The following is a 20,653-nucleotide window of genomic DNA, read 5'->3' as shown; positions in this document are numbered from 1 at the left end:
TAGATTGATTTCAAATCAACCTAATAGTTGAGGAGATTTTCATTTAAAGATTCATAAGGATTGCCTATAGGCTCTATAAAAGGAGGGTTGGAAAGTAGGTGTTCCTCATTTTTTGAATAGTGAGTTTTCTAAAAGTTTTTCTTTTTTTAGAAGTGATAAGTTTTCTTAAGTATTTTAAGAGAGGAAGTTCGATATCAAAAAGTTATTTCTCCCTCTCTACTAAAATCTTCTTGTGGGTGTGCTCTTGTCCATTTTCTTTGTAATTCAAGTGTCGAGATCGCATTGACTCAATAATTGAGTTGCACCATCATTGGCAGAAGTGGTTGGACATTTGACGAGGAAAGTAGTACTCTTTGGTAACTTGAAAAAATAACAATAATAATATATGCTCTTCGGAGGAAGCTTATTGTTGAAAATTTTGGGTCTATGGGAAAGGGTTAAGAGAGTGAGCTGATGTTCAAAAGTAGAGTTTGGGTGCATCGAGATCAGTTTTGTAAGTTATATACCAGCTGTGGAAGGATTTAGATTTAGAGGCAAGAGATATTATTAGAATTAGTGAAGAAGCGAGCTAGGAAGAAGCTTTATGCACTATGTGCTACTTAGACAAAACTTAATAGTTGGTTGACAAGGAGTGATGGTGGGGTAGTGTGTGTTCAGAGAGGATGGAGAATGAATGTTTGGAATCTTGTCTCTAGAAGGAACTGAGGATTAAAAAACGGATAAAAAAGGATTCTCAAAAATAAAATAAAGATCAAAAGGGCAGTTTGGTGCAGTTCTTGGCTACATTAGAGGAGGTTTTCCTACGGAGGGAAATGAAAAATGACATTGTATGTGGGCTAACTCTACTCCTGTAGCCAGTGTGGGGTACTCCAATTTCATGTAGCCAACCCCAATTAATTGGGATAAGGCCTAGATGATGATGATGATGACGAGGACGATGATCATATCTGGTGCCTCTTTTTGGGTGAGTTAATATCTTCCAAAGAACAACCAGGATTTGTTGAGAGTTGATCGGGTGACCCATTTGGTAAAAGGATCCTTCAGAGTTCTTCCTTTTGCCATTTTGTGGGAGGTGTAGAAAGCTATGATAGCCTGATTTTTATAAAAGATGGAAGTTTTGAAATGTTATGCCGAGAGCGCATGCTCCATCGCTTCCCGATCTGGATCCAGAACGTGCTCGGGAGCTCCCTCGGTGGGATGGCCTTCCTGATCGAGAATCAGCTCTGGCTCGGAGGACTTGAGTAAGTGGATCCTCTATCATAGAGATGATAAGTGGATCCTCCGTCCTAGAGACTAAGTTCAAAATCTACTCAGCTTCCAGTCTCTAGGCTTAACGTCTTGCAGAATTTAAAAGTGAACCATAATCCGTGAGAATGTCCAACCTACCAATTAGGCTGCAATTTGAACTCCTACATATTTATGGGGAGATATTTTATCATTACACTTGTGTTGTAATCAATGTCTGCCATACCCATATTCTGATAACATTGGGTTGTGTTTTGTGCACATGAACCTTGTTTTACTTGATGCATCAACCCTTGGGTGGTGGAAGGAAATAAACAATAGAATTTTCGGAGTAGAAGCATCTTTTCTTAAACTCTAGGAAAGATTTATAATGTTAATTTGTCATTGGGTTTGGTCAATAAAGAGATTGAAGCATATAACTTCAAGATGTGGCATGAAGTTGAAGATTGGTTACCAATGGACAATCTGTACAAGTCAAACAGCAATGAAAGAACTGGTGATCGCAATTGGAAGCTGGATTGTAATGGTACTTATCTTGCAATCTGAGGCTGACCAGAAAAGATGGTGTGATCTGAGATGATAAGGGAGATGCTAAAAATGGTACTTTCTGGTCCCACCAGATAAGAGACCAAATGAGGTGGAAGCTAGGATGCCATAGGAAGCCTCTAGGATTTTAACATCATCTAGGAAAGGAAATCTTGAAGTGGAAGATCTTTTTTGTACTATCACTAGGACTCCTAGCTAGAGATGTGGTCGCATGCGGCAGACAATTAGTGTTTCAAGGGCTTCCATCTGTATTAAACAATTTCCTGCCATTAGCACGATCTAATTTATGTTTTACTTGATAGAGTTTGTCAACTGTCAAGCGTTAAAATTAATTTATGATGACATTTTATTCCTTAAATATTAAAATCTACCACTTGGTTAGCATGACTGGAGTAATACTAGCAACTCAGGATGCAAAAAGCCAATTGTATGACTACAGACCGCTCACTTGTGATAGCTATGGGCCATAGACATTGAGAGTCCTGAAGCACATTGGGCTGATAGTCTTGTGAAAGAGGGAGTGATAAGAGGATCACTCATAAAAGGCTCATTCGTGCCGCTATCTTGGCATATGCTTTGCTTTTGCTTGTTTTAGTAAAATTAACATTGCCATTCAAAATAATAATAAAAACAAAAAACAAAAATCCTGAACTATAAACACGACAATATGCATGAGAAATTGAGAATTACCTTGAACTGTGAACGGGAATCAGCTTCAAGCCTGGAATAGAAGGACCGTTCTTCTGTGGAGAAGTCTACCTTCTTCAAAAATATTGATTTTGGTGGCAACTGAATAATTGGTTCTCCATCAATAAGTGTGCCTGTAACAAAACAGTTGGAGAAAAATAAGCACCAGAAAGCCACAAAAGCAAGCGACTCAGTACACACGATACGTCCATATCAATTTACAAAAATAAGCACAAGTAAGAGACACATCCTCAACTTAATGCAAGGAATTTTATTAAGAGAGTCAAATCAGCACAAATCTCGTCACAATTCATTTGTGAAGTGGTGCTCCCTGGAGTAAAATGATACCCAATGTCATCAAATAAGAATACAAGATGGACAACTCACATGCATGAGCACATCAACCATGTTAAGTCCCAAGGTATTTGTAACCAGTGTTCGAAATATCGGTATCGCATTACGTATCACATCCTTGGGACACAAATACATATCAGTTATCGCACGAGATATATCGTTTGTATCAGGTAATTTATCGCACTTTTTGGGAAACATGGGGAAACATTTGGGAAATGGTTGAATTTTTCAATGAAACTTCAGGGATTGTTAAAAAAAACCTTAATACACTTTTCAATCATAACATCTCAAAAAAGAAGTTCACATAATAGGTTTTCTTTGTATAGGGACCTAAGCAATGTGTTGTCTGACTGAACTAATGCAACCATATTCAAATTGAATTATATAACATTTAGAGTGTATGTGATGATCATTTCATCAAACACTCCTAAATACTTCGAAATTAGTCTCAACTCACAATTGGTTGAAGGGAAATTTCGAAAAGGATTAATATTTTAAAAAAATTATTATTAATTTTAAATTAAAAATGATTTTTATTTTTCAAAAATAGACAAGGACTTAACAAATCAGTAGAGTGATTTCATGTTTGGAGTGCAACATTGCAAGCAATTTGGGAGTAATTTGGAAAATTTTGAAATTTCCCCACTTTTTCCCAAATCGGACCACCTACACTCAAATTTCAAAATTAGAGTTTATGTGATGATCATTTCATCAAATACTCTTAAATATTTTGAAATTAGTCACTCCATGACTTTTCATGCAAAACATGAAGAACCAATGGATTTGTAACCATTTTACACTAATTTAACATAATTTCAAAAAAAAAAAAAAAAACCGGATTGGAAATTGAAAATGCTCACCGTATCGAACATGTGGGATATATCGGCACTACCAGTGCGTTTCGTATCGCACAGTTGGGATACAAGATATATCGTGGGATATATTGGCCAATATCGTCGATATTTAAAACATTGTTTGTAATGTTGTCAGCCCATATGGCCCTATAACAACTCCTCTCTCGTTTTTTTTTTTTTTTTTTTTGGGGGGGGCGCTTACACACACATATTGCGGGCATGTATTTAATGGTGTAACAAGCCACTCTTCATTAAGAATGTTGTTTATCAAGCAGCATCAACTTGACCTGCTTGCCATTAAACAAAGAGGCCCTAATCGAACACAAATCAAGTATGATTTCGTGGATTAGGGCACATTACATATAAATTATACAACCAAAAAAAAAATTATAAGAAAAAAAAGTGATGGTTTACACCTTCCAATATTTCCCTAAATGGTTCACTCCACTTTGATTCATCGATACTACTTAAATGAATTGAGAATTAATTGTTAAGCTCCCTTTATGGTTGAAATGAAGTGGAAAATAGGAGAAAATTGAGAATAAAAATTTTCACATACACCTTTATGGCCGTGTGGGCCCCGTAATGATGCCCAATACAAACTAACATGCTAATGAGGTTTTGGACGAGGGAAGACTTTCATCGCGGGAGGTGGCCAGGCTCGGCAAGAGCCAAGGGAGATTTTTACAACATCAGGCCAGTCTCTGCTTCAAAGAAGGCCGGGAACTGGTTCGGTTCCGAACCGTCGATGGTTCATCTCGCAACGCAACAAATGTCTCTGAACCGAAGATCAGTAAAACTTACGTGGTGACTCAGACGAAGATCCTTCGTCTTTACTTGTGGGAGGATAAAGAGCTTGAGAAGAGTTCAAGTCACGTGCGGAAAGAGGATCGCGTGCTGAGGGTCTTTGCACTTTTATCCTCCCACAAGTAAAGCTATTTGCCTTTATTCCAGAGGAGGCCAGAGGGTACTCCTTAGTAGGGAACCGCAAGTGCAGATGTCTGGAAAGGGGAGCAGAGGGGGAGAAGGTCCTCTCAATTCGTAGGAGGAGTTAGAGGGGCAGCTAGAGAGTGGGGCGCACCTCCAAGTTCTTCCAGCCCAGCCTTCGAGCAGCATCGCTACTGTCTCGGGGCCTCGTTTCGAGAGAAATCCAAGAACCATGGCCTAGTCTTTTGCGGAAGAGGAGCTAAGGGAAGAGATGGAAGAGACGTTGGATGTGACTCCACTCCAAGCCACGGAAGGTCATATCGAGGGTTTGCAGTGTGAAGATTTGGAGATCCCTCAAGAAGATGCTTCTAAAGCAGGCGTCCTCAACGAGATCGCCATGTAACCAGAGGATATGGACTTGACAAAGGACATTATAAATAGAGTGGGGAGAAAGTTGGGAATGTCCTTTCAAACTGGGGATGATTACGCAGTAGCTCTATTCCGTCACTTAAAGCCGAAAGGAAAAGTTATTCACCTCCAGTCTTCAAGACGAACACAAAGAGGGCAGAGGGAGTTATTGAGACTCGAAAGCTCAGTTAATTACAATATTGGGCTTAATCCAGTAGGGTCAAGTAGGGGAGGAAGGGCAACGTCAGTGTCTCAATGAAGATTCTTAGCTGGAATGTCAAGGAGCCTGGGGAATTAAGGGAAAACGTTTCAGATTAGAAATTTGTGCAAACGGATGAAGGCACAAATCATCAATCTTCAAGAAAGTAAAGTTGCTTCCTTTAGCAGTATTGATTTGGTGTCAATTTGGGGGTGTTGACATCCAAAGACTTTGTATCCTTGGATGTTGTTGGTTCTTCAAGGGGTATTATTGTGGCATGGAATTCATCGTTATGGAAAAAGGAGGATTGTTGGTAGGGAGAATTCTTGATTTCAGTAGTTCTAGTAGAAATATCCTCTAGTTTCAAATTGTTGCTCTCAAGTGTGTGGCCCATGCAAGCCGAACAGGAGAAGTGCCTTTTGGGAGGAATTGGTTTCTATTCCCGATAGGTGGACTGGTCCTTGGTGTATGGGGGGAGACTTCAATGTCATCTGTTTCAGTTTTGAGAAGAACAACAACTCTCGAACAACCAGAAGTATGCAGGATTTCTCCTCTTAGATTCAGCAGGCTGTTGAGTATGAAATATTGCATATTTCCCCCTATTTATACCTTGGTTTTATAAACATGATAGTACTTAAACGATCTAATTATGCATGTTTTCATGTGCGAGGTGATTTCGAGAGTTAAGGTGAAATTGATGTCAAAAGGAAGATTTATGCTCAAAAGATTACTAAATGAAGATTTTGAGATTTGGAAGTTATTGATGAAGAATTCACATGCCAAAGATCCAAGGAAACCAAGTGAAGAGTGAAGAGAATCGAAGATTTGAAGTAAAGAAAAAGAAAAGGAATCCTGAAAATTGTCCTAAAAAACATATTCCTGAAAATTGTCCTGAAAAAAACTTATTCTGAAACTCCGAGTATAAAAAAGGAAAGTTCTGGAAGTCTATTTTAGGAAACTGCACAGAGTGCGTAAATTTGAGGCGGTTTCTAGATTTTTCCAACTCTGTGCAAAAGTTGGAGTTCCACAACTATAAATAGGACTCCCTAAGATGCTCCAAAGCATCTTCTAGGGTTTGGAAAGGTCTCAAGGAGCATAGCACAAGGGTGGAGCAGCCGTCAAAGAGTTTTTCTTCTTCCCTAGTTTACTTTCCATGCTTTGTTTAAGAGATTTGGTTTCAATCATGTCTATGGTTGGCTAAACCTCTTAGATAGGGCTAAGAGGTGAAGCTTGTAGCATGTTTGGATGATTATCTTGCTTTGATTCTTGTTCTTATTGGACCTCATTGATTTCTAGTTTGATATTAAAGGAATATTTTCAGTTTTCTATGATTTATTATAACTCAAATTACAATAGATGATGTAATAGCTTTTGGATATCTTCTTTTCCTGTTTTGAGATTGTGAGATTAGTAAATCTTATTGTTCACCATCGTCTCCTTGGCATGGTAGGGTAATGGAATCCCTTCCAATCATCACAATTCTCCTCCATCGAAAATTAGGTTAATGAAAAGTTCAGATATGATTTAAATTGCTTTATCTTCCAATTGGATAGGATAGGACTCCAATTTCAATTGTGTTCCTTGAATCAAGTAAGGTAGCATCTTGATAGCTACAAGTGGATCCTTGGTACCCTAGTTCCCACCTTTAAATTCATAAGTTTTAATCAACATTATTCACCATTACTCTCAATTATTCATATTTCAATTTAGATCTTTTCTAGTTCTAGTTATTTTCAGCATACGTACAAGTTTAGTCCCTGTGGATTCAACCTCGGTCTTACCGAGTTATTACTACATCACAACCCTACACTTTGGGTTGTGAACAAACGCAGGGTTGGTCGATATTCCCATGTCAGGGGCCTTGTTTACTTGGTCGAATGGTCGCAATCCTCCTACGATGTCGCGTCTTGATATGTTCCTTGTGTCAGCTGATTGGATTACCAAGTTCCCTTTGGTTCAAATTCAAGGTCTTCTAAGAACTTTGTCATATCACCGACCAATTATGTTGCAAGTCTCAAATGAGAGCCGGGGTCTAAAACATTTTAGGTTCTAATTGATGTGGCTGGAAGCTGAGGGATTTAGGGATCTCATCATGAGTTGGGTGGAAGGTACAGCAGGATTCAAGCTACATAAGAAATTGAAGCTCGTCAAATGTAAGCTTAAGGAATGGAACATGTACGTTTTTGGGGTAAGAGAGGTTAAAGCAGCTGAGATTTTGGAGCAAATTCATTCTAATGATATAAAAGAGGAAGGGGGTGAGGCTTCTATAGATGAGGTTGAGACTCGTGGGAAGTTGGAAGCTATTCCAAATTCTTAAAAGAGGAATAAATCAAATGGAGACAGCATTCTCGGGCGGTGTGGTTGAAAGAAGGGGATAAAAATATGAGATTCTTACACAACGTTGCGTCGGCTCCATTGACTTCTCTCGTCGAATCGTTGGACTCGCCCAAGGCTGGATTTTCTAGATTTTGACAACATTCCATAGAACGAGGAGTTAGCTCTAGAATTTCGGTTTTCTAAAGAAGAGATCAAGGAAGCAGTGGATAACTTGGGGAGGGATAAATCCCCTGGGCCTAACGGGTATCCCATTGATTTTTTCCAGATTTTCCAGAACCTAGTGAAGAGGGACTTGTTGGATTTCTTTGAGGAATTCTTCATGGATGGGAATCTCTCATCGGAACTAGGAGCTTCTTTCATTGTGCTCGTACCTAAGGTGGAAGGTGCAGAAGATCTCAAAGACTTCCGCCCGATCAGCCTTATAGGAAACCCAGCCAAAGCCCTAGCGACAAGATTCAAGAAGGTGATGTGTAGAGTATACTCTCCAAACCAAGGGGCCTTTGTTGAAGGTAGGCAGATCCTAAACATGGCCTTGATCGTGCATGAGTGTATAGGTGCCCAATTCGAACAAAAAAAGAGTGTAGTGTGGAAATTAGAAGTGGAGAAGGCATTTGACCACGTTGAATGGGATTTCTTGGACTACATTTTAGACTGATTGGGATGTGGTTCCAAATGGAGATTGTGGATGTGGGCTTGTGTTGGATCTCCGTCCTTCTCGGTCCTGTCAACAGTTCCCCAAAAGTCTTTTTTAAACCTTCCAGGGGCCTTCAGCAAGGGGACCATTTGTCTCCTTATCTTTTCCAGGTCATTGCAGAGGCCTTCAGCCGCATGTTAACTAAAGTTCAGGAAGTTGGTTTCCTTTCTGGATTCTCGATGGATGGTAAGATCGAACCCGGTGTCTCATCTTCAATTCGTTGATGACACTCTTGTCTTAAGTGATGCCAACCCAGCAATGGTGGAAGATTTACGGAAAGTGATTATTTGCTTTGAAACAATTTCAGGGCTGAAAACTAATGTGATGAAAAGTAAACTTTTGGGTATCCATCTCTCAGAGGAAGAATTCTCAGACTTGGCGAATTCTTTTGGGTGCAAGGCAGGGTCATTTCCAACCGTTACCTCGGTCTTCCGTTGTGTATAGGGAAACCAGCTCTCCACCTTTGGGATAAGGTGATTGAGAGAATAAAGGGTATTATCTCTATTTGAAGGAGTCACAAGTTATCTCTTGGTGACCATATCACCTTGATTAGACGGCATTCTCAAACACGCCGCTCTATTTTGTCTCTGTTCAAATGTCCGCAGGCCGTATTAGCTAGATTGGAAATGTTGAGGAGAGATTTCTTTTAGAAGGGGTCCAAAGAAGGTTTCAAGTTTGATCTTTTGAAATGGGAAGAAGTGTGTAAGCCAATGGATCAAGGTGGTGTAGGTTTGAGTGCACCCCCCCCCCCCCCCCATGCAGCTCTTCTGGGTAAATGGCTTTGGAGATTTGGCACTGAAGAAGGAAGCATGTGGCGTGGAATCATCTCTAGCAAGTATGGCTCTCTTCAAGGGGGGTGGGAAACGAAGAGATTCTCTTTACAGGGCCTCTCATATATGGAAGTCTATTATGTCACTCCGTGATAAATTCTAGCAAGGAGTCTTGTTCTCGGTGGGGGATGGGACAAGAACGCGGTTTTGGGACGACTGCTGGTGTGGTGTGGACACACTTCACTCCGCCTTTCCTGCCTTAGTGAGATTGCGACCTCATCCAGATTTTCTTGTGGCTGATTGCTTCTCTATGATTGGCACTTCGATTGTTTGGGCTCCTCCCAATAGGAGGAATTTCACCAACAATGAGGCTGCAGATTTTGTTGCTTTGTTGGGCCGTCTTCAATGGTACCATCCGCAAGAAGGGCCAGATTCTTGGGTGTGGAAGTTGAACAGTTCAGGCTGCTTTTCAGTGAAGTCGTTCTATAAGCTTCTTCTTCCTCAAGATGAGGTGCAACAGGAGCGGTTTGCCTTCCATTTTTTGTCCTATGGGGCGCTCCCCGAAGTTGCAGCTTTTACTTGGCTTGTGGGGAGGAAGAAGGTTCTGACGATCGACAACTTACAAAAGAGGAACATGATGATCCCCAACATGCGTTGCATGTGTGACCGTGACGCAGAATCGGCGGATCACCCCTTTATCTTCTGTTCGGTGGCTCAAGAGGCGTGGAATCACTTTCTTGCAGATTTTGGGGTTGGCTGTGTGATGCCAAGGTCAATCCGAGACCTCCTTTGGGCTTGGCATGGAGGTGGTGGGAACTCACCCCGCTCCAAATGGCACCTCTCTTCTAGCTATTTGGTGGTCTATCTGGGGAGAAAGGAATAGAAGGCGATTCCAAAATCAAGCTAGGCCCACTTATGTTCTGGGGCGGTCTCGCTTCTATCCGATTGGACTGAGATGTAGAATTTCGGATTTTGGGTAGTCTGTCATTCGGACTTTCCTTTTTTTTCTTTTTCTGCTGTTTAATAAATTTTAAAAAAATGTTCCCCCATTGGTGGGGGGGGGTGACTCCCTTAATCCAGTTCTTTGCCTATTCATACTCCTAAAATACTTCTATTCAAACATTATGGATGTCGAAACCATTTCTAAATCTGCTGGGCCAGGGCATTCTTTGCTGAGGAATTCAACTCTCCAAAGGGACCCTTTTTCATAACGAACTGATTCACCCCCGCATCGCATAGCTGGAGTGAATGTTTCCTTTACATATCAGTCGTATTACAGTAACCGTTTTCCAATGTCATGGCTTTACCTTTTAGAAAGAACTAGGATTGTCCCTTATGAGCATGCAGTTACATGCCACATACAAGGAACTCTGAGAAGAGTCCATTGGAATATAGGTCTTCAACAGGAACCAATTGAAACGTCATCTTTGACTGATTGGATAATCTCAATAGAAACGCATGAAGAGGTAGAGTCTATCAGATTATACAGACAACGCATTTAAGCTTCAAGGAGGCTCCCCCAATAAAAATAAAAATAAAAATGGGAGCATAAATGAGACAGTATAAGCTGACAACAATCTGAAATTAAGGAGGTGGCTTCTAAAGAAATTGGTCAGCTGTCCAACATAAGCTTTCCAACTAACTAGAGATGCATTGTTCCAGCATCATGTAATGGTTGTAAACTCTCCACTTCCTTCGAACAAAACGCAACAATTGATTCAACTTGATGCTGGAACCATTTCAACAAGCTAGAGTCAACTGTTACTTCTAGCATGCCCTTTCAGATCCATCCCTTCATTGCATGAATAATACATAACGGGGCAATGGAAAAGATTCCATTCATTTTGATAGAACTTTACAGAAAGGGCTTAACCTGAATAGCATTGCTGTCTTTTCAGTTTTAACTATGATATAGTATCACTATGAAGAGAGCCAACATCCAGGTCAATCCAAATGTTTGGTGGAACAAAGAAAATGCCAAGGTTATACTTAAGATTATATAAGAATGAAGTATATAGGGTCCACTGCACAAATAAACTTAAGACAAACACACCATGTAGGTCATCTAGGTCCGAAACTTATTAAGCCAGTCAAAAGTTGTTCACACACACACACACACACACACACACACACACGCGCGCGCGCGCACGCACGCACACGCCATGTAGGTCCGAAATTTATTAAGCCAGTCAAAAGTTGTTCTCACACACACACACACACACACACACACACACACACACACACACACACACACATATATCTCTTACCAATAAATGGCATGGGATGTATGCTGCTATGCTACATATAATACATTAAATATAGCATAATTAATACACATTAAATTGGTATGTTTGCCTATCACTTATGAACCAATGCAGACAGAACAAGAGGTCATACAAAAGCGCGGCTTCAGGGGTTGTCGAGACTCGAGACCAATGTTTGACTGATTGGAAGCCAAAAGACGACAACAAAATTGTTTCTACAGATTCCAGTAAAGTGAATTTAGGGAGGGGTTTTTTAATGTTTTGGGTATTTTTAAAATATTAGTGGTTACTTTGAAGGTTAATATTAGGTACAATCAATAATCAAGATTATAAGTCACATTAGGATTTCTCTTGACTTTTTCTCATAAAGATGATGAGAACAAGTTGTGTGATGGAAGGAGAGTTCCTTCCAACATAGAAAGATTGATTGGAGACCAAATCAGCTAATCTTTTCTCTGCTAGATTTCTCCTTCCATCTTCTAAGAACATTCAGGGAAGATAGAAGAATTACTTGTAGGGCTCAGAGAACCTGCGATATGGCTAAAGATCTCTTACAGACTTGCAAATGAGAAGTTGTGCCTGAAATGGATAAGCCGGAGTTGTTTGGATGGCCCCATTTTGGGCCTAGTATCAGTTTGCATAAACCACCAATTACCAAAGAAAAGACCCCTCTCAAGCATGGCATGCTTTGAACTCAAGGGAGAGCTCTTTCCAACCTAGAAAGATTGTTGTAGAGGATCAAAGCATCCAAACAAATATGAAGTGCAATCATATCCAAACAAATATGAAGTGCAATCAGCTCAAGATCACAAATGATCGTGACGAGAGTCTTAACATTGGAACACTTGAGACTGTGTTTGGCTCGGGCCACAAGAAAAATAATGTGCAGTTTCTGGTATTTCTGATCTTAGTAGAGTTTCCAAAAATCATGTAACAAACTCATGTGCATATGAAAAAGCCAGTTACATTGGAACACCAAGTTATGACTGTGTTTGGCTGGGCCGCAATAAAAATATTTCGCGGTTTCTGGGATTTCTATTCTCGTAGAATTTCTCTAGAACCATGGAAAGAAACTCGAGTGGATGCGAAAGAGCTCTTTATATCCAATACAAAACAATGCAGACTAAGTTATGCCATCTTTTGTAGGTCCTAGATGAGTTTTTTTCTTCTTCTTCTTCTTCTTCTTCTTCCCATTCTTTCCTGATGCATAGGTTTTAACTAAGACTAACTACAGTATAATAAATAACAAAGAGATTTACCCTTTACCAGTTTGCCCAACATGAATGGGACAATGCATATGGATCTGAGAACATCAAGAAATAAGAGCAGCAATAGAAGGGTGCAGGCTTGCAGCACGTCCTTCCAGTGAGCACACAAGTTTATTCCGATATAGAAGAGGTCAGTCAAATGATCTAGTGTGGTTGTATTATAAGGAATTCCTATTGTAACCTTAAAGTTGCACAGCATTGGATGTATTTCAAGGATTGGCCCTTCTGGCAATGAATAGTGAAATATTGCAGCAGAGCATATGAAGCAGATAGTTTGTTATAATTAAATATTCAAAGTCATCAGCTTCAAATGTTTTCTATCTTCAATGGAATAATCATTGTTCCCCATAGAAAAAAGCTGCTACATTTTCAGTTATCCACTAGACAAAACAGCAAGCAGATCGGAACACAATCTATGTGATGTGACAAAAAAATGCAGAGCATTGAATTTCACTAGATAATTCCAAATGAAGAGCTAGCAACTGCACAAAGAAAAGAAGTCATAAGCCAAGCAGTTTCCTAAGTCTCACAAATAATATTTTGGAGGAGAAATATTGGGAAGTCACCTTTTGTGCGCCGCAGCATTATATTCTTGAGGACTGCTTGAAGCTTCTTATAGCCATAGCTTGCATTTCTAGATATTGGATGTTTTATTGATGAACAGAAGGATTTATAAACAGCATAAGGCTCATATTTAAGAAATCTGAAGTAGCTGTACAGATCATCGATTGCATTTTGTATTGGCGTTCCAGATAAGCACCACCTTCGCTTGGCTCGAAGACCACAACAGGCTCTAGCCACCTGAGTCCTATGATTTTTTATAGTTTGAGCTTCATCAAGCACCACCCTAAACCAACCAACCCTTGCAAGTGGGCCACTGTCATAATCAAGAGCAGAACTGTCAATTCCGTTCTTGTTCTTCTTCCCTTTCTTACCTGCATTTGAATTCTTTTTCCTTTTTTTGTTGGTGGAAAATTCTGAAGATATCCCATACTTCTCCATATTTCGCTGTTCTTCATCATCCTCGTCAGCCAGAGGTTGCTTTGGAACTTCATTAGTTACTATTGCATACGTAGTGAGAACAACATCATATTTAGCTAGCTCAACAGGATCCCTGGTTCGGCTACCCCCGTGATAGATTAAAACAGAAAGCTTGGAACTCTCGCTAACCTTTTCATCCAGTTCTCGAGCCCATTGGCGAAGAACACTTGCTGGGCAAACAACCAAAGTACCAGCAGCTGGCCTTCCCTTGCGTGGTGCAGGCATTGTGGTACTGGCCATTTGCATCCTTCTAAAATTATCAAATACTCCAATCTGCTTTACCTTCTCCAATTCGGTGACACTTCCATCATCCTCATCCAGATTCAAGGCCTCGGTATTAAAACGGAATGAGTCATCAGAAGTTGAGTTGGACTGCAGAGGCCTCTGCATTTGTATAAGGGCAATCATTGATATAGTCTTACCAAGGCCCTGTGAAAAAATAGCATGATGAGCCTGGCTATAATGTTAAGCAAAGATCCCAAGCAACGTACCATATATGAAGCAGATTTAATGGATCAACTGAACTCCAGACAAATAACCTGATCATCTGCAAGAATTCCACCTAAACAGTGCAAAGTTGCTGCTTCCTTCTGAAGCATCCAATGCAAGGCAATTTTCTGCCATGTAAGACAGCTTATTCATCAAAAACAGAAAAAGAATAAAAGAACTACTTGCAATACAGTGGGAGCTTAAATAGATGAACAGACCTGGTGCCTTAAAAGCGGAACTGCCAGAAGACCCTCGGGTAATGAGGCTTCTACTTTTGGCTGAGAAAGATCCTGCAAGAAACCATGAATTCATGAATGCTATTTTCTGTCACATGTCTTTTACTGGTGTGAACTGCAGGACACAAAGAACAACTAGAAAGAACTACTTATAGCAAGAACCCAATTCTGGCATCAGCTTCTATACGAGATGAGAACCTTTATTCTTTTGAAGTTAAATAAAACTGATCAAACTTGATATACATGTGAAAATAGACTATCCTGACCATTGTTGGCATAATATTTGCCTTGGTAAGGAGAGGATCTGACATCCCTGCAATTGCCAGGTCCTTGGAAGTCTGTAATGGGATGGTGGACTGATTTTTCCAAGGGCTCTCATTTGTTATGGGACATTGCTCTTAGATCAGATTTTTGAAAGATACATGGCTCAATGACAACCTAATCTACTTGGACTTTGAAAGACTCTATCGAGCCTCCTCCAACCAAGGGGAATTGATTTCTCAATGCTTCAGGATGTTGAGAGGTGATGATTTGGTGCCCCTTCATTCTGCAAAAATCTCACAAATGAGGAGATTGACGATTTCATTAGGCTCTAAGATCTTGTGCAGAATGTTATCATTTCTCCTGGTCGTCACCATCATGCTCATCACCATCATCTAAGCCTTATCCCAATTACTTGGGGTCTGGTAAATGAATCTTGTTCTGCCATTCCACTCTATCAAGGGCCACCGAGCCTTCAGTTAGACCATAGGTCATCAACTCTTTTCTTACCACCTCCATCTATGTCCTTTTGAGCCTTCCCCTTGCCCTTTTAGGACCTTCAACTCGTACAAACCATCTAAGGCTACTTTCCCTCATCTTATTACCCATTGGTGCTACTCCTAAGTTCCCTCGAAAGCATTCATTTCTAATTCTATACTTCCTCCCCTTGCCACTCATCCATCTCAACATCCTCATTTCAGTTACACTCATCCTATGAACATCATAATCATCTAAGCCTTGCCCCATTAATTGGGGTCAGCTATATGAATCCAGTTCCACCATTCCACTATCAAGGGCTATACCTTCAATTAGACCAGAAGTCATCAAGTCTTTTCTTATTACCTCCATCCCCTTGCCTTTTTAGAGCCTTCAACTTGTACCAACTCACTCTTATCATTCCTCCCAATAATGATGATAAATGGCGATCGAAGGTGGAGAGATCAAGTCTTTTCTCAGTAACTTCTGGCGGATGCTCAAAAGTGAAGGCAGGATTGTTCATCCTGACCCCTCAGCCAATTAATGAAGGTTCCCTAGCCAACCTAGAGTGGTCTCTTTTGGATGGTTAGTTGCTAAGGAGAAAGTGTTGACCATCGATCACCTTAGTCATAGGAGTATGATTATCATGAATGTTTGCTCTTTATGCCTCAAGGATGCAGAATCAGTAAACCACCTATTTACTCATTAACTGTGATCTTGCCTCTATCCTTGGTGGAGGTTCTTGGGCCTTTTCCAAATCCAGTGGATACCTGCCAGGATCAACTGAAGCCGTCATTCAAGAATGGCAATGGGAGATTGAATCAAAAAAGAAAGAAAACCTTATGGTGACTGGCTCTATTGTTTGGTCTATGGTCTATATGGAGAGAGTGAATAATAGAATCTTCAATAACGGAATAGAAGATGTGGATGTGATCTTCCAGATGGCAAAAAGGAAAACATCTTTTTATGCTTTGAGGAATAGCCACATCAAGGTTCTAAAATTGTATATGATATTTTGGGAATCTGGGGGGATCATGTGCTTCCATAGTGGGTGAAGTGAGATGACTCCACCATCCCTCCTCTGCCACTCTCTTATACTTCTATTTTGTTTGGTGCTAATAAAAATTCATCATTTAGTTTAAGGAAACCTCAGTGGTAGAAAGAATGCATTTCAACATTGAGGTCTTGGGTTCAAGCCCATACTTACCTATCAAAAAAATTAATAGAGAGATAGCAATGAGGTGTTCCACCCACCTCCAATATAGCACAATGCTCCATTTTTATTGAAAAATGAAAATTTTGCTAGAAAACTAGGAAATTACAAGACAGGGTTAGAACCCCCAATAAAAGGGACTGAAAACACACCCTCTACTAACATGGTGATGGGTCAACACTGGCCTGGTGCATAGAAAAAAAGATGTTTAGCATTGTCAAGGAGCTCCTAAGTTCATCACAAATGGAAGCTAACTTCCATGGCTCTCAAGTCTCAACCCTTGCTCCCTAGCCAAAAGTACAAGAGAGAGAGTCAGGCAGGAATCTGATCCCTTTGCTAAGAATTCTGGCTTCCACTTCAATCCTACCCAAAGCCCAAATTTTTTGTAGTTGCACAAATGAAGGGAATTAACATAGATTGGAGAGAGAGAGAGAGAGAGAGAGAGAGAGAGAGAGAGAGAGAAATGTCAGCAAAAGGAACAGGAGTCCCCCCACACACACGGAAAAAAAAAAAAGCAAGATTTTTTTTGTCTTTTTTTGAAAGGTACTCCAACAAATTTAAATCATTGATCTCTAGGACCAAACAGAGGATGCTCCTAATATCTACAATCTGTAATAAAATAATAGAAAATAAAAGCAACAGCCCCCAAATATCATACATTGGACACACAAAAGGATACAAAATAAACGTAGGTCTTGCCCCCACATAAAAATTCATCTCCACCCAATGATTAGCCCAACAGTATATTGGTCAGCCAGCCACCTTATACAAATAAGGAGACTTTATAGACACTGATACAAAGCACGAATCCAAGAATATCACTAGACATGATTCTTCATCATCTTTCTTTTCTTTTTCTTTATTCTTTTTTTTTTTTGGACACACACACACAAAGCATATCACCATACCATCATCAACATAGCCTTGTTACAATTCTTTGCATTGCCATTAGGAATTCTGCTTTGCCAATCAATCCTATCAATGGTCCTATCCTCAATAAGTCAAGAAGCTTTCAAAATCCTTTCTCACTACCTCAATCCAAGTCCACAAGGTCTTCTTGTCAACCCCTTTCTAGGCCCTTCAATCCTAATTAATGTTCCCTCTTATCAAACCATCTCAATATGCTCTCTATCATCTTATCTCATATTTGGACTTTAGTTGCATGATCCTTCTAATTAGGTGCCACTTCCACTTTTGATTTGTTGGCACTTCGCTTCTTGCTTTGTGCAACTACAAGACTACGCCAGGGCTACTTCAGACTATTCTCACACATGCATCTCAACATCCTCATCTCTGCAACACTCAGTGCACATTTTGCTTACGAAATATTGCCCCATTTAGCATAGTCAATCAAATAGTCGTCACCTAAAATTCCACACAAGTTTGATAGGCATGCAACAATCACACAACACCTTAGAGGCACATCTCCTGACTGCTGTGTGACGTGTGTGCGGATGCAGAGTCGGTTGATCATTTGTTTATTCATTGTTCCTTCGCTCAAAAAATGTGGGAGAAGATCTTAGCCTCCTTTCACTTATCTTGAGAATGTTGGGGACCGTTGTTGGTCTCTTCTTGGCGTGGCATGGGGTAGAGCTTCAGAAAAAGGATAAAGTGGTGTGGAGATTGTCCTTATTGGCGGTCGGTAATTTGGGCCATTTGGGGGGGAAGGAACAATCGGAGCTTCTAGGACAAGAGTGGGTTGGAAACTAATGTCTATAAAAAAAAAGTTAGATGGATGTCATCAGTTGGATTTCTTGTATTGGGGCTTTGGCCATGATGTGTGGCCTCAACTTTAGGCTTTAGTTGCTTGTAAATTGTAATTTTTTTTAGCTTCGTCTCCCTTTTTAATAAAATCCTTCTTCTTCTTCTTCTTTTAGGAAGATAACGAAGCTTTTATTAAAAACTAAGAAATCACCCTAGCAAGGAGCTAGAGCAGGAAATGACAACCCGGTCAAGGCCAACAAGCCGTCGGTGTCTACATTTTTAATGCCATACACCCAACTTATAATATCAACCCTGACTTTCCTTATGACTACATCAACTGGAACGTTTCTATTGTGAAAGCAATGGTTGTTTCTTTCCCCCCAAATAGCCCAAAACATTGCCAAAAGAGTTCAATTCCATGACAAACTTCCCTCTTCCTCCTCCATGCCAAGCAAAGAGCAGGTTGGGGATGGATTCCGGCATAACCCAAGCGATATTGAAACAACAAAGAAGGTTGGCCCACACCTTTTGAGTGAACTCATAATGGATGAAGAGATGGTCAATCGATTATGCATCTTGCATGCACATTGTGCAAATATTTGTGAGCATCGTAGACCACTTTTGAAGGTTCTCAATGGTGAACACCCTTTTTCTTCCCACTAGCCACGTGGAAGCCGTCACCTTGGGGGGAGCACCATAGAACCAATAATGGTAGGAGTGGGATCTGTGAATGGCAAGGTTCAGCCACGAGCCACTTTAGAAGCTTGAAAAGAGATCGAACGGAAAACTGGCCCGACTTTCAACATGCCACACAAACGGGTCTTTAGACCCTAGAGAAGGATGGAAGTGCTTCAAGAGGTCCAAAAGTTTAATGAGATCCTACGTGTTCTTGTCTGATAGAGCCCTACAACACGGGGGAGTCCACACCATCTCATCATCTCCTCCCAAGTAATAGTTAGTTACTGTAGTATTCGAATCCGGAGAGAAACGGGGTAAATGCGGAACTGTTTCTAAGAGGGGTTTGTTGCCACACCAAGTGTCCTCCCAAAACTGAATACGGTTTCCGTCACCCAACAAGAAAGAGATGCATTCCTTGACCTTTAGCCTCACCGTAGAGACCGCTTTCTACATGCCAAAAGTGCAATAGAGAGAAGGATCATTGCTCCACCCCCCCCCCCCCCGGCAACTCGTACTTGTTAGCGATCGTCCCCCTCCAAACCTACCTTCTTCACCTCCACACCTACTTGGGTAGAAGGGCTAGGTTCGTGGTTTTAGGACCTTTTTACACCTACACCTCCGTCCAATGAAGGCTTGTAAACATCTTCCCACTTCAGAAGGTGGAAATTATGCTTCTCATCCACATCATTCCACAAAAAATCCCAACAAAGTTTCTCCAATCTTCTCAAGATAAACTTCAAATAGCAGTAAAGAGACATGAAGTATATGGGAAAACTGGAGAGCACGACTTTTGATGAGAGTGATTCTTCCGCTCTTCCATCTTGCCAACTTTTTCCCCACCCCTTCTATCATTCCCAAAGGTGATTCGCCGATTTTCCTATGCACAAATGAAGGCCCAAGTGGATGGGAAGATCTTGCTCCACACACAAACATGTCAACCAAAGTCAATGTCTCATCCCTTGAGAAAAGGATACCAAGCCTCTTGCATTTAGATGAATTCACCTTCTGGCCTGAGACTACTTAGAATCACCATACGATCTTACGCAATTTATCCACCGACTCAACCTCCGCATCACAAAAGAGGACAATGTCATCCATGAATTGAAGGTGGGAGATCCAAGCGCCCATGTTTGCCACTTTAAAGCCATGGAAGAGGCCCACCTCTTGACCTTTGTCTAACATCTTGCTGAGAACCACAGCTACCACCAAAAATAAGAATGTAGAGAAGAGATCACCCTGTCTAAGGCCCCAGGTTGCCTTGAAAAAGCCTTTGGGAGAACCATTGACAAGCACGGAAAAAGACGCCAACCGAACACACTCTTGCATCCACGCCCACCATTGCCTCCCAAATTTTAACCTGAGCAACATGTAGTCAAAGAACTTCCAATCAACATGATAGTAAGCCTTTTTCTATATCCATCTTGCTCGCCATACCCTTCCTCCCTTCCTAGTGTCTTGAATCTAAGCATTCATGGGCCAGAAGAGCTCTATCCAAAATTTGTTTGTCCACCACGAATGCTCCTTGACATTCAGAGATGATGTTCGAAAGAGACAAGCATAACCTACTAGCTAGAACTTAGGCCGGAATTTTGCAAGAGCTTCCAATTAAGCAAATGGGCATGAAATCTGTTAGACTCTCTACTCCTTCCTTTTTCAAAATAGGGGCAATAAATGTAACATCCCGAATTTTCACAGCCAAAGTATGTACTCGTGCCCGAGGAAACCGGATGTTAATAATGTACAACTGGATGCTCTGAAATCGCACCCTTTTTTTTTCGCTTTTTACATTCAGATACATTCATGAAGGTAACATTCACAAGAATAAAATTAACTGTATTGATTATATATCATCAGAGTAAAAGGAATAATCAAGGCCTCATAATGGGAGGTTTATTACAACATCAGAGTTCACAGCGGAAGTATAAAACTAAATAGTAAAACTGTCTTCTTAGTCTTTCAAGATAATCTTCTATAGGGAAGTAGTCATCTAGGTCGTTAATC

The 20,653-nt window shown here is 40.6% G+C and overlaps 1 protein-coding gene across 4 annotated transcripts in view; it reads right to left on the bottom strand.

The window, feature by feature from the left end:
- The window catches only part of LOC131242879 (helicase-like transcription factor CHR28), a 73,466-nt gene that overhangs the window by 39,356 nt on the left and 13,457 nt on the right, over positions 1-20,653 (bottom strand). For all 4 annotated transcript variants that reach the window (XM_058241826.1, XM_058241827.1, XM_058241825.1 and 1 more), the window contains 4 exons: positions 14,302-14,373; positions 14,134-14,211; positions 13,120-14,023; positions 2,482-2,612 (listed from right to left, as the gene is read on the bottom strand). In XM_058241826.1, the coding sequence (XP_058097809.1) occupies positions 2,482-2,612; positions 13,120-14,023; positions 14,134-14,211; positions 14,302-14,373 (1,185 nt within the window). The remainder of the gene's footprint in view (positions 1-2,481; positions 2,613-13,119; positions 14,024-14,133; positions 14,212-14,301; positions 14,374-20,653) is intronic.

The sequence above is a fragment of the Magnolia sinica genome, chromosome 4 (assembly GCF_029962835.1).
Source record: "Magnolia sinica isolate HGM2019 chromosome 4, MsV1, whole genome shotgun sequence".
In the NCBI taxonomy this organism is placed as follows: Eukaryota; Viridiplantae; Streptophyta; class Magnoliopsida; order Magnoliales; family Magnoliaceae; genus Magnolia; species Magnolia sinica.
The sequence above is the reverse complement of the archived record's forward strand: the minus strand, read 5'-3'. Positions and strand labels throughout refer to the sequence as shown.